Source organism: Ctenopharyngodon idella, chromosome 23 (assembly GCF_019924925.1).
Source record: "Ctenopharyngodon idella isolate HZGC_01 chromosome 23, HZGC01, whole genome shotgun sequence".
Lineage (NCBI taxonomy): Eukaryota > Metazoa > Chordata > Actinopteri > Cypriniformes > Xenocyprididae > Ctenopharyngodon > Ctenopharyngodon idella.
Window position 1 is genome coordinate 21,680,926 of NC_067242.1, and position 12,152 is coordinate 21,693,077.

The 12,152-nt window shown below is 36.3% G+C and overlaps 1 protein-coding gene across 2 annotated transcripts in view; it reads left to right on the forward strand.

The window, feature by feature from the left end:
- pou6f2 (POU class 6 homeobox 2) overlaps positions 1–12,152 on the forward strand; it is a 113,970-nt gene that overhangs the window by 79,809 nt on the left and 22,009 nt on the right. For both annotated transcript variants that reach the window (XM_051882396.1, XM_051882397.1), the window contains one exon: positions 4,362–4,499. In XM_051882396.1, the coding sequence (XP_051738356.1) occupies positions 4,362–4,499 (138 nt within the window). The remainder of the gene's footprint in view (positions 1–4,361; positions 4,500–12,152) is intronic.

Genomic DNA, 12,152 nt, shown 5'->3' on the forward strand with positions numbered 1-12,152 from the left:
TATACTAATGCACAACAATAAAAAGGCTGAGGATATTAGTTGAAGCGTTGCAGAATAAATTGCAATTGTTTTTAAGTAGCATCTCCATGTTGCCTCTGCATACAGGAGAATCATTTGCAAATCTCTTGACAAATGCTAAAGATGAAAGGCTGAAATGTCCTGAAGTCTCAGAGAGCTTTTACCGCTCACAATAGCCACATGGTGAGGCATTGAGGAGCTAAAATCGTTGCCCTTAACATTTTGGGTCGCTGATATTATCAACTGGCACTTGACTTTTGCAGAAGGACAAAGAAACGCCGGCCACAAAGAGGCGATTTCTGTGATTAGTGATAAAAAAAGGGTGACTTTCAGTCCAGGGGACATAGTATCAATCTCAGGCAATTTTAGGCCACCAACATGAAATATGATTTCATAAGACAAATGCGGTGTCATTCTTAATGTGCTTAACCTTTACTGTCAATGAAAAAGTATTGATCGCTCCGTGGTATTTTCTCATCATTTGATTTCAGAGAGCCTGGTAATATATGATGGTGTGATAAGATGAAAGATGAATGGCAGCTGAATGCTCTCACTTTAACAAAGCTGAATGGCCCCTGCTGAGAGATGGGGGGTGCGGACAGAGGAGACAGGAAACAGGAATATAGGCTGAAATTTGTTAGAGATGGTTACTTCTTTAGTTCCTCCTGCTACTTCTTTTCACCCTAAAATCAAAATTTTATCATCATTTGCTCACCCTTGTGTCATTCCGAACCTTCTTTTTCGATGAAATAAAAAGGAAATAGAACAGAACGTTCTGGTCGTGCTTTTACATGTAATTAAAGAAAGCTTCACAAGGACTTAAAAGGATTAAACTCAAGAACCCAGTCAGTCCCATTCATTAACAAACTGATTCATTCTAAGGTTATGACTCAAAAGAACAAATCATTCGTTAAATACTTCTTCGATCATGAACTCTTATGAACATGACAAGAAGAGCTTGGAATATATCTTTTACAGTACCATTCAAAAGTTTGGGGTCAGTAAGATTTTTTTAAAAAGAAATTAATACTTTTATTCAACAAGGGTGTATTAAAGGGTTAGTTCAACCAAAAATTAAAATTCTGTCATTAATTACTCACCCTCATGTCGTTCTACACCTGTAAGACCTTCGTTCATCTTCAGAACACAAATTAAGATATTTTTGATAAAATCCCATGGCTCAGTGAGGTCTCCATTGCCAGCAAAATGATTAACACTTTCAGATGCCCAGAAAGCTACTAAAAAACATATTTAAAACAGTTCATGTGACTACAGTGGTTAATTATCTTGCTGGCAATAGAGGCCTCACTGAGCCATCAGATTTCATCAAAAATATCTTAATTTGTGTTCTGAAGATGAACGAAGGTCTTACGGGTGTGGAACGATATGAGGGTGAGTAATTAATGACACAATTTTCATTTTTGGGTCAACTAACCCTTTAAACTGACCAAAAGTACCAGTAAAGATACTGTAATAAGAAAAATAATTTCTATTTCAAATAAATGATGTCTCTTTACAAAAAAAAAAAAACTATTATGGTTTCCACAAAAATATTAGGCAGCACAAATGATAATAAGAACTTTCTCTTGGGCACCAAATCAGCATATTAGAATGATTTCTGCATGATTATGTGACGCTGAAGACTGGAGTAATGGCTGCTGAAAATTCAGCTTTGCCATCATAAGAATAAATTACATTGTAAAATATAATAAAATGGAAAACAGTTGTTTTAATTAAATACATTCAGCCTTGGTGAGCATAAGAGACTTTTGAATGGTAGTCTGTGTCCTTTTTGAAGTCTTAAAACTTCAGCCTCCATTCATTGTAAAGAGCGACCGATGCATTATTCCAAATTTTATGTTCACTTTCTACAGAAGAAAGAAAGTCATACAGGTCTGGAATACCGTGAAGGTGAATAAATGATGACAGAATTTTAATTACAGGCTGAACTATCCCTTTAAAGCACAGTGGCATCAAAAATATCATCACCCTACACCTGTGAACTCTTGTTCTGACAGCATCTTTTGGGATTATACGCTTTGTGATTCGTAGCAAAAGCAAACTCAGAACTTGTCAAAAAAGAATAGCAATTTGATTTCAGAAATAACCTGCTGTCTATATCACTGTTGACTGCCATTAGGATACGCTGTTTTTTATTCTTTCTGTCTGCTGTCACCGCGCCTGTTCTCCTCTGTCTGCTTGCAGCGCTGTTTCCATTACTGCCTCATTGTGATGAGTAATTGGGGACTCTGTGTGCAGTCCTGCGTGAGCTCTTGATCTACTTAAAGAACCTAATAAGCCTGTATTCTGCAGCCCTGCAACCAAATAAGCACTGCATTCACCCGGCTTATTAGGAGGTTAGCTTGATTTATTCACCTGTGCATTTGTATGTGTGCTTGCGTGTGTTATTAACACTGGCAAAGCACTACAATGAGGAGAAATCAACCACAGGGGTTAAGATGAGAGTAAAAAAATCTATCTATCTATCTATCTATCTATATATATATCTATCTATCATCTAATCCAACAGGAGCAGATAATATGGAATATTCACACTCATTACTTGGGAGTAACTAAAGTAGAGGTGCTACTAATTTAACTAACTAGAAAAACTTAACTATGATTGTTTTTCAGTATTGTTGCCAAATGTTGGCACTTATGTTGACAATCATGTTGAACAATGCAAAAACATTTATTAAATCTTTTTTTTTTTTCTCCAAAGTGACTTACAAATGAGGAGGAAAATGTAATTTACCATAAAAGAGCCAAAATGTTAGCAATTAAGCTGTTATTTATATGAAAAAAAAAAAAACATTATTTTTCCTTTTTTGCTGCTTTTTTGAACAAAATCAGCTTTATTTTGAAAAAAACAAAACAAAAAAAAAACAATGAAAATGACATATGCTCATTGTAAAAAAAAAAATAGTTATTTTCAGTGGGCTTACATTGCTATATATATATATATATATATATATTATGTATATTATGTATAATAGTTCACCCAAAAAATGCAAATTCTGTAATTTACTCACCCTCATATCATAACATCTTTATTTTTAATCCATTAAACACTGACTTAAGTATTATTGGTTCTAATAGGTATAAATGTATCTAATTTAAAGCTGTCACCATATTTAAAGGCACAATATGTACGATTTTTGGATTAAAATACCCAAAACCCACTAGAACAATGTTATATATTTTGTTGATTTGTGTACTTACATTGCCCCAAATGTTTCCAAGAATGTTTAAATCCAGAGAAATAAGCAATTTTAACCAGGATACGCACCGTGTCCGTGCATTGCCTATCAATCACTTCATACCCGCGTTACCCACGATTTCAAGTTTTATTTTGTAGAAACCATGGAAACACCACAGGCACTTTAATATATTATGTGTTTTAGGCACGACGCAGAGCGTTTTAAATTCACTAAACCACGGCTTCACGGGGCTTATTGCTTTTATAAAAAGGTTACCACACAATACAACTATTAAAGCCAAAAAATATGTATCAATGCAACTTTCATGAAGTAAAATCATTAAAAGGCTTCCTTCCGCTGGAAAAAATAGTCCCTGACTGTGAACAGCATCAGAAGTTACATTTATTACGCCATTAGATGGCGACAAAGATTGTCTTTATGAGCGAGTCAGTCGCAAAGACTTTTATATTGAAACATGTGAATAACACAGAACAAGACACAAATGACGACATGCTTTGACTAGCGCTGTCAGTGTCAGTGTCAAATGTTAAAAGGACAAGATCGCATCTGACATTCAAACAGATTTTTTATTATGAACATAGGACTGACCTGAAGGAAAATGCTGAATCTGAATGTAGGTAATACACTCGCTCACTCAATATCTCTCTCACAATACTCTTCTACATAATGCAGTAAGCTTCAATGAACAAAATCAATAGAGAACAAACATATGTTTACCATGTTGCTAAGAGTGGTTGCTAAGACATACGCAGCAACATACACACTCAGTGGCGCAGCGATACTTATGTCAGCTGTATGTTGTCTCTCATTAGCAATCGCTCCAGCAATTAAATCTTTAAATACATTAGCTCATCCATGAATATGATTTCTGCCTGAGTCCCGTCAGATTCTTTTCCACCAGTTGTAGACGTGAAGACAAGATCTCGCATGATCCCGCGAAATAATGTGTCATCAAGCTACGCCTTTTTTTTTTTCAATAAGCGATCTCTAGTGGCGAAAAATTACATATTGTGCCTTTAAGAATTGTTGTGGAAAAGGGCCTCTAATTGCAGAATTAAATCAATTCCTACTATAATTAATTTGTCGAATCATTCGTTTTTCATTCTATGTTTTCTTCCTTAGCTCAACCCTCTGGCCAGTCAGGCAGCGGTTGCCGCAGCAGCAGCGATGGGTTCAATTGCCGGGTCACAGGTGTTTGGAAATGCTCTCTCCAGCCTGCAGGGGGTCACTGGACAACTGGTCACCAATGCACAAGGACAGGTACATCCACAAACAATCAGCACATTAAAAAAATCACCGCTGAAGTCTGCCGCACATTAATCGTAGAACTATAAAACGATGTACAAGTAAATATGGAGAAGTGTTCTGAAGTAATATGAACATGATTTTCTTTATTAGTGTAATGTTACTCAGATACCTAAATCTAGTCTTGAGTTCTGACCTTCATGCCCTGTCTTTAGCCATGTAAGAGCGAGCCCGAGAGGGACGTTGTGTTTAGATTGGACAGCAGTGTGGGAGTGCAGGGGATAAAATGCTGACCTTGTCATATTTACGGGGCCGGCTGCAGAATTGTTCCATCAGTATCCAGAGGCTTGAACGATGAGGCTTGTCAGACCAGGGCCCTATCTAATGAATCATCTTATCGCAGGTGCGCACCGCTTCCATATTAAAGGAAAGATTGTATAGCCAATGTGCCCTTTCACGCTACAAACAGCATTATTTACCTTAACCCTTGTCTCATTCCCCTCCTCGCATTGACACTTTCTCTTCTGTAATACAATGGAAAGCATTATTTGAGAAATCACATGCTGGGGGCCTCTTTATGTAGCCGACCCACTCTTATTGAAGGCTTTATGGGTGCTTTTAACAGTTTTGGCTGTAAATGTAATCAAAAATATTTAATGACATATTATATGTAAAAGGAACCATATGCACAGTAAGGACAGCACAATAAATCGGCTTATCAACTTTTAACAGGGTAGAGAAAATGGTCTCCATATCTTTTGTTGTTGACGTTAAAGGCAATGCATCAAATCAAACTCATCTATAACCTAGTAGAATCTGGCCACATTAGGCAGATGGATGTGGATATATATGTTTAGTACACAAAATATATTTAATAAACATACACTACCATTCAAAAGTTTGCGGGTAGTAAGATTTTTTTTTTTTTTAAAGAAATTAATACTTTTATTCAGCAAGGATGCATCACATTGATCAAAAGTGACAGTAAAGACATTTACAAAAAATTTATATTATAAAATGTATCAGTTTCAACACAAAATATTAATCGGCACAACTGTTTACAACATTGAAAACGAGAAGAAATATTTCTTGAGCACCAAATCAGCATATTAGAATGATTTCTGAAGGATCATGTGACACTGAAGACTGGAATAATGATGCTGAAAATTAAGCTTTGCATCACAGGAATAAACTACATATTAAAATATATTAAAATCGAAAACGGTTATTTTAAATTGCAGTAATATTTCACAATATTTCATCATTGAAATATGGCATAAGAGACTATATATATATATATATATATATATATATATACATTTCATTTTTTTATTAAAATTTTAAATATATATGCATGTATTCTTTTACTTTTTAAAATTTTTGTTAATCATTTTTTGTAATTTTACATTTTTTTTGTTAGTAATAATTTTTTTAAATAATTTTTTGTTAATGTTAGTTAATAAAAATCCAGCTTTTCATGGATCGTTCATGTTAGTTTACAGTGCATTAACTAATGTTAACAAATACAACATTTGATTTTAATAATGTATTAGTAAATGTTCAAATTAACTTAACTAAGATTAATAAATGCTGTAGAAATATTGTTAATTGTTAGTTCATGTTAACTAAAGTAGTTAATTAATGAAACCTTATTGTAAGGTGTTACCAATTATATTTCTTTTTCAGTACATTATGTAAATGTAATGTAAAAAAAACCACTGTGTTCAGGTATAACCTCTTGATGAATATTTTGAAGATGAATGCACAGTTCTTGTCTGCATTAAAAAAAAAAAATATATATATATATATATTCTGTACTTATGTTCAGTGTATAATAAATTGTCACTCATGTGAGAACACGCCAAGTGTGTGCATGTGTACGGTAGATGTTACCTAACGAACTGGTATGGTCTTGTCTATACTGAAAGTGCCTGCAGGGCTTGGCTGGACGTATTGGCATGGCGATGCCGTTGATGGGATGCACTGTGTTTGTAGTGTCGTGGCGGCTGACACTGGCTGACATAATCAGGTCACTGAGACGGTCAAAGCCCAGGGCTACAGGCTCTGCTCTCGACCTTATTACTGAGGCACATTATTCAGTTTGAGCCTGCTAAAACACCCACCACCCTTTTGAGCCTCGTCCCCTGCCCTTCTTTTGCTTTTAACATTAAAATGATACTAATACAGGCCGCAGACGTGGCCAGGGGAGCAGCAGATGCTGCCACAGACCAAAAAAAAAAAAAAAAGGAAGGAAGAAAGAAAAGAAAAAGGTTGGAGTAAAGGGGTGAGACAATGTGTTGTTTTAGACTGAAGCACTCTTTGTTTGGTTAGGGTGTTGATTTAGCTCTTGGGTGTTAATTTTGGCCTGATAGTAGATTGCTAAAATAACACAAATGTGGCTGTGTTGCTTTAAGCACAGTCTAAAAGTAGCAGAGTTTTCCCTCAGCTGCCACACAGCTGAATATTGCCTCGTTTGGGATGAGACATTGCTACAATGTCTTAGAAAAGGATGTGCATTGTGTTTGTGGAGGATTGAGAGTTAACGGTGACATTTGAAGAAGAAACTAAATAATGAATGTTACTGAATCTGAGAATTAACACATTTTCAAATAAACATGTTCATTACTTGAAAATGACTTAGTCTGATATGTTTAACTGTATTATTTATAATTTGGCAAATAATAGGCTTTATGCAAGACGTCACATGAACATACATGAAAACAGGTCTCATTGCATCTGCTTGTATGGTAGTATAAACTGATAGCAATATCTATAGACTTTGGAGTTATGGAGGGGGTGGAGTTAATCAGCTAACCTAGTTCTTTTTATTGTTGGCGTTTCATTAAATTTAAATATCAAAACGTTAGTGAGAAGAAGAAAAATAAATTTATCTGCATAGACGATGAACATCACATCAGCAGACATTACAGCAGTATTTGCTAAATATACTATATATGACAGTATTTCCTCCGCCATCCACACTCAAGTTTAGTCATTCATCTTTTAGATGGAAAAGAAACACTTTTTTTGCTTAGGATCAAATGAGTAGAAAGATCAAAGTTTTTCACCACAATGACTTTAGTGGTCTCTTCTGGGCCTGACTGATAGCAGGGGCAAAATTCCCAGCTCTTTTAACACTGTTTGGCTTTTTAACATCTCCCTCCTTTGAATTTTCAACTTGGTTTTATCCATTCTTGGTTTAAATAATTCTAATTTTGTCTGGGTAAAGACTCCATTGACTCCACTCAAAAAAAAAAAAAAAAAAAATACAAACAAATAAATAAGTAAAAAAGTTTATTTTCTATTATACTATAAATTTAAACTTAAAGGGTTAGTTCACACAAAAATGAAAATTCTGTCCTTAATTACTCACCCTCATGTCGTTCCACACCCGTAAGACCATTCATCTTTGGAACACAAATTAAGATATTTTTGATAAAATCCGATGGCTCAGTGGGGCCTGCATTGCCAGCAAGACAATTAACACTTTCAATGCCCAGAAAGCTACTAAAGACATACTTAAAACAGTTCATGTGACTACAGTAGTTTAACCTTAATGTTGTGAAGCGACGAAAATACTTTTTGTGCGCCAAAAAAACAAAATAATGACTTTATTCAACGATATCTAGTGATGGGCAATTTCAAAACACTGCTTCACAAAGCTTCGAAGCTTTACGAATCTTTAGTTTTGAATCAGTGGTTCGGAGCGTGAAGTCACGTGATTTCAGTAAAGCTACATGAAACATGAAAATCTGAAAAATCTAAAAATATGAAAAATATCTGAATTTGTGTTCCTAAGATGAACGAAGGTCTTACAGGTGTGGAACAACATGAGGGTGAGTAATTAATGATAGAATTTTCATTTTTGTGTGAACTAAGCCTTTAAAGAGGACCTATTATGCCCCTTTTTACAAGATGTAACATACAGTAAGTCTCATGTATCTGCAGAATGTGTCTGTGAAGTTTCAGCTCAAAATACCTCACAGATCATTTATTATACCATGTTGTAAATGCCCATTTCTGAGTGGAAGCAAAGACATGCTGTTTTCGTGCATGTATCTTTAAATGCAAATGGGCTGCTGCTTCCCACCCCGCTTTCCAGAAGAGGGCGGAGCCTGTACAGCTCGTGCCTCAGATACTCTGCCAAAATCTAACAAAACATCTGTTTGGTTTTGATTATCATCTCTATCGCAGTCAATTATTTGCATGCGTTTTAAAGTCATAACAGTTTGTCAAACGTCTGATAAATGGCTTTCTGAGGACACTTATCCGAAGCACGCACAGAAAGCTAGATGTCAGATGGTGCGCCCCATGAGTATTAAAATGATTTCTCTTACATGCCTTATTGCACTTAAACTGTCAAATACACACAAGCTTGTGTCAAAAACACACAAAGTTCACATTAAAAACAATTAGTTATGTCTGTTAACGTAAACTGCTATATATGCAGTGCATGGCGGACTGAGTTCAGCTCACTCAGGGGAGGAGCTAAGCTAATAGGGCAGGGCAGGAAATCTGGAACCGCTCGTTTGGAGAGACTGTTTATGATTTATGGGGATTATAAAAAAAAGGAGTGGGTGGTTTACACAATGGACACACATCTGTGTTCAAACACCTTATAAAAGTGAATTTTGCATAATAGGTCCCCTTTAAACATTTATTTAATACCAATGAATAGTTTATACTTGTTGCGTATATCTTTAAAAATTATAATTGTCGTATAATTGGATTGATTATATTAACATGCATTATGAATAACATGGAGACATAATATGTTGCTGTTTTAGCAGTCATGTTAATAGTTTTCCATTGAACTTTGACCAAGACTGCATCAGCAAATGCAGTGTTTGACCGTTTCTGATCTTTGTTTCTTTCACAGCGACGGGTGTTAGAAGTTTGGAATTCTCTCTCAATATGTGTTCCCATCCTATTCCCCTCCAAACAGCGGGCAGTAGGGCAGAAAATGGGCAGGGATATTGCCTAGCGGCCATGGCTAACACTGAAGATTGGCCTGGCTGCAGGAAGAGATGACATTCCCTGGGAATCACTGCCAGTATAATCCTAATGAGTTCTGCTCAAAGAGGAGAAACAGAGAGAGAGAGAAAAAAGTAGGAAGGGAGATGAGCGTTCACCACAGTGTAAAGCACGTATAAAGTGCAGAGGAACAAAAGCAAGTCATAAGAACAACAGGGAAAAAAACAGTTATTGACAGATGTATGACACAATATATGGACCCTTTAGAATTTACTTCATAGTAATTCTTTTATCTCCTGCCATTTCAGGCAGGTGTTTCTCATGCGGACAAAATACATGATCAGATTTAAGAGCACAGCACAGGCTCATGCTGGATTGGTTGACAATGTTTCAGGAGATTGTTTACATCAAACACCCAGTGTGATTGAGTCACCGGCAAAGTCCACATATGTTTCACACTGTTTTACCAAATCAGATGGATTTTTATTTGCTTCTTATAAGGATTCATGAGGAACATGTCAACTATAACATGTCAGACATTGATGGAAACAATTTTAAATTTAATTTGTCCATCTGCATATTTTTTTTTTCCAGCTTAGCTGCTTTATTTAAAGGGAACCTATAATGCCCCTTTTCACAAGATGTAATATTAGTCTCTGGTGTCCCCAGAATGTGTCTGTGAAGTTTCAATTCAAAATACCTCACAGATCTTTTATTAGCTTGTCAAATTTGCCCCTATTTGGGTGTGAGCAAAAACACGCCATTTTAGTGTGTGTCCATTTAAATGCAAATGAGCTGCTGCTCCCGGCCCCTTTTCCAGAAGGGGGCGGAGCTTTAACAGCTCACGCTTTGGTTGCTCAACAACAACAAAGGTGGATCTCACGCAGCCAAAATGACAATTGTCAGTAACGGTGTTCAGCCTTACATTGTACAAGAATAAGTTACAACGTTTAGAATGCAACTGGACATTTTTTAATGGTTAGTGGATAAATTTATGTAGTTGCTGTGGAGTTGATTCAACTCATCAACTAGCATGTGCCATCATGTTAACCTTTTGTGCAAATCCAGCATTGAATTGACTGTCGTTTGTGAAGCAGTCCGGCGTAAAATGACGGCATTGCAACAACACTCTACTAGAACAACTCTTCCTCTTCTCTAAATCAGCCCATCATGGCCTCACCCCCTTTGTTGTGTGTTCCCAGGGGCAGGGTTTATGTAAATTTTGGGATTTGTGATGTCCCAAAACCCGGGAAGTAGCTTGTTGTAGTCCGTACCAGCCGTTTGTTGTAGTCTTTAAAAGGAGATTTCTGTAAAGGAAATCCCTTTGCATTGAATTTTGAGCATCATAACTTTACAGATGTTATTTATGCTCAAACAGCAACATTACACACTAGCTAAAGTTAAAAAAGTGAAATCATTATCAAGGATCCCTTTAAGACAAACATCATACATAAACAAATTCAACCCACATCAACCTAAAAACTTATAGAGGTAGTTCTCTCAAAAATGAAAATTCGGTCACCATTTATTCACCTTTATGCCAATATGTCTTTATTTATTATGAGGAACATAAAAGAAGACATTTTGAATAATGAACTCTTTTTGTTAATCCAATGACAATGTCAACGTGGTCCACAACAACTTTGGATTCCATTGACTCCATTAGATTCCATTGATTTTTTTTCCCTCCAAAATTGACTTTAAAAAATATCTCTTATGTTCCACAGAAGAAAGAAAGTTATACAAGTTTGGAACGACATGGCGGATGACAGAATTTTCATATGTGGGTGAACTACCCCTTTAGTTTTAATTTCTGAATCTGAAATCAATTTTAATCCTCATTTAGACTCCATATAGAGTAGATTGACTTTGGGTTGTTTAGTGTTAATTAGAATGTTAATATAACTATTAAAATGATCTGAACAGACTGAGGAGTCTTCAAATTAAAATATTCAACTAGACACACTTACATGTAGCAAACAACAAAACAATAACAGTAATCTGCATCATTTATTCTTGCCAAAGTACAATGCAGGGAACCATAGTACATGCCTACAGCATAATTGATTGTATAATTGAACTAGTAAAAGAAATCGAAACTCTGACACCTCATAATATTCTGTAGAAATGCCAGAAATGATTGACACTCTTTTTGTTTTACCAGTGCAAAATGCTGTTTTTGCTTGAGGTTAATGCAGTTGCAGGTGTAAAAACATGTTCTTGTACGCCACAGTAAGCTGCGAGCGCAGTGAACGTGGCTGTTCGGAGCAGCCCGGGACAGTATGTAGCTGTCAGCTCGTGTGCTGTATTATTGCTCGTGTTAGAGCAGCCACTTAGTCCAATGAGAGTGAATAATTGAGCGGAACAAGCCCTGAGACAAGACGGCATGCAAATGCCATGTCGGGGGACACGAGCGCCACACCGCACAATAAAATATGCTAAGTGGCAGGAGAGAGGGCCGCGGAGGATTGAGAGAGAGCGATAAAGAGCGACGGAGGGAGGGAGAGAGAGAGATAAATTATCTGTCGCTTAATGCGAAGCAACGCAACCAAATGAGCCGTGGTGAGGGTGAATTACATATAGTCAGCCTTCCTTTTTTCCACCGCTCCATCGTCATTATGTCAAAAGAGGAGGGAACAGGCGGAGGAGAGGAACGGTCAGAGATTATACAGATGCAGAGCTTGTTAGCGCAGC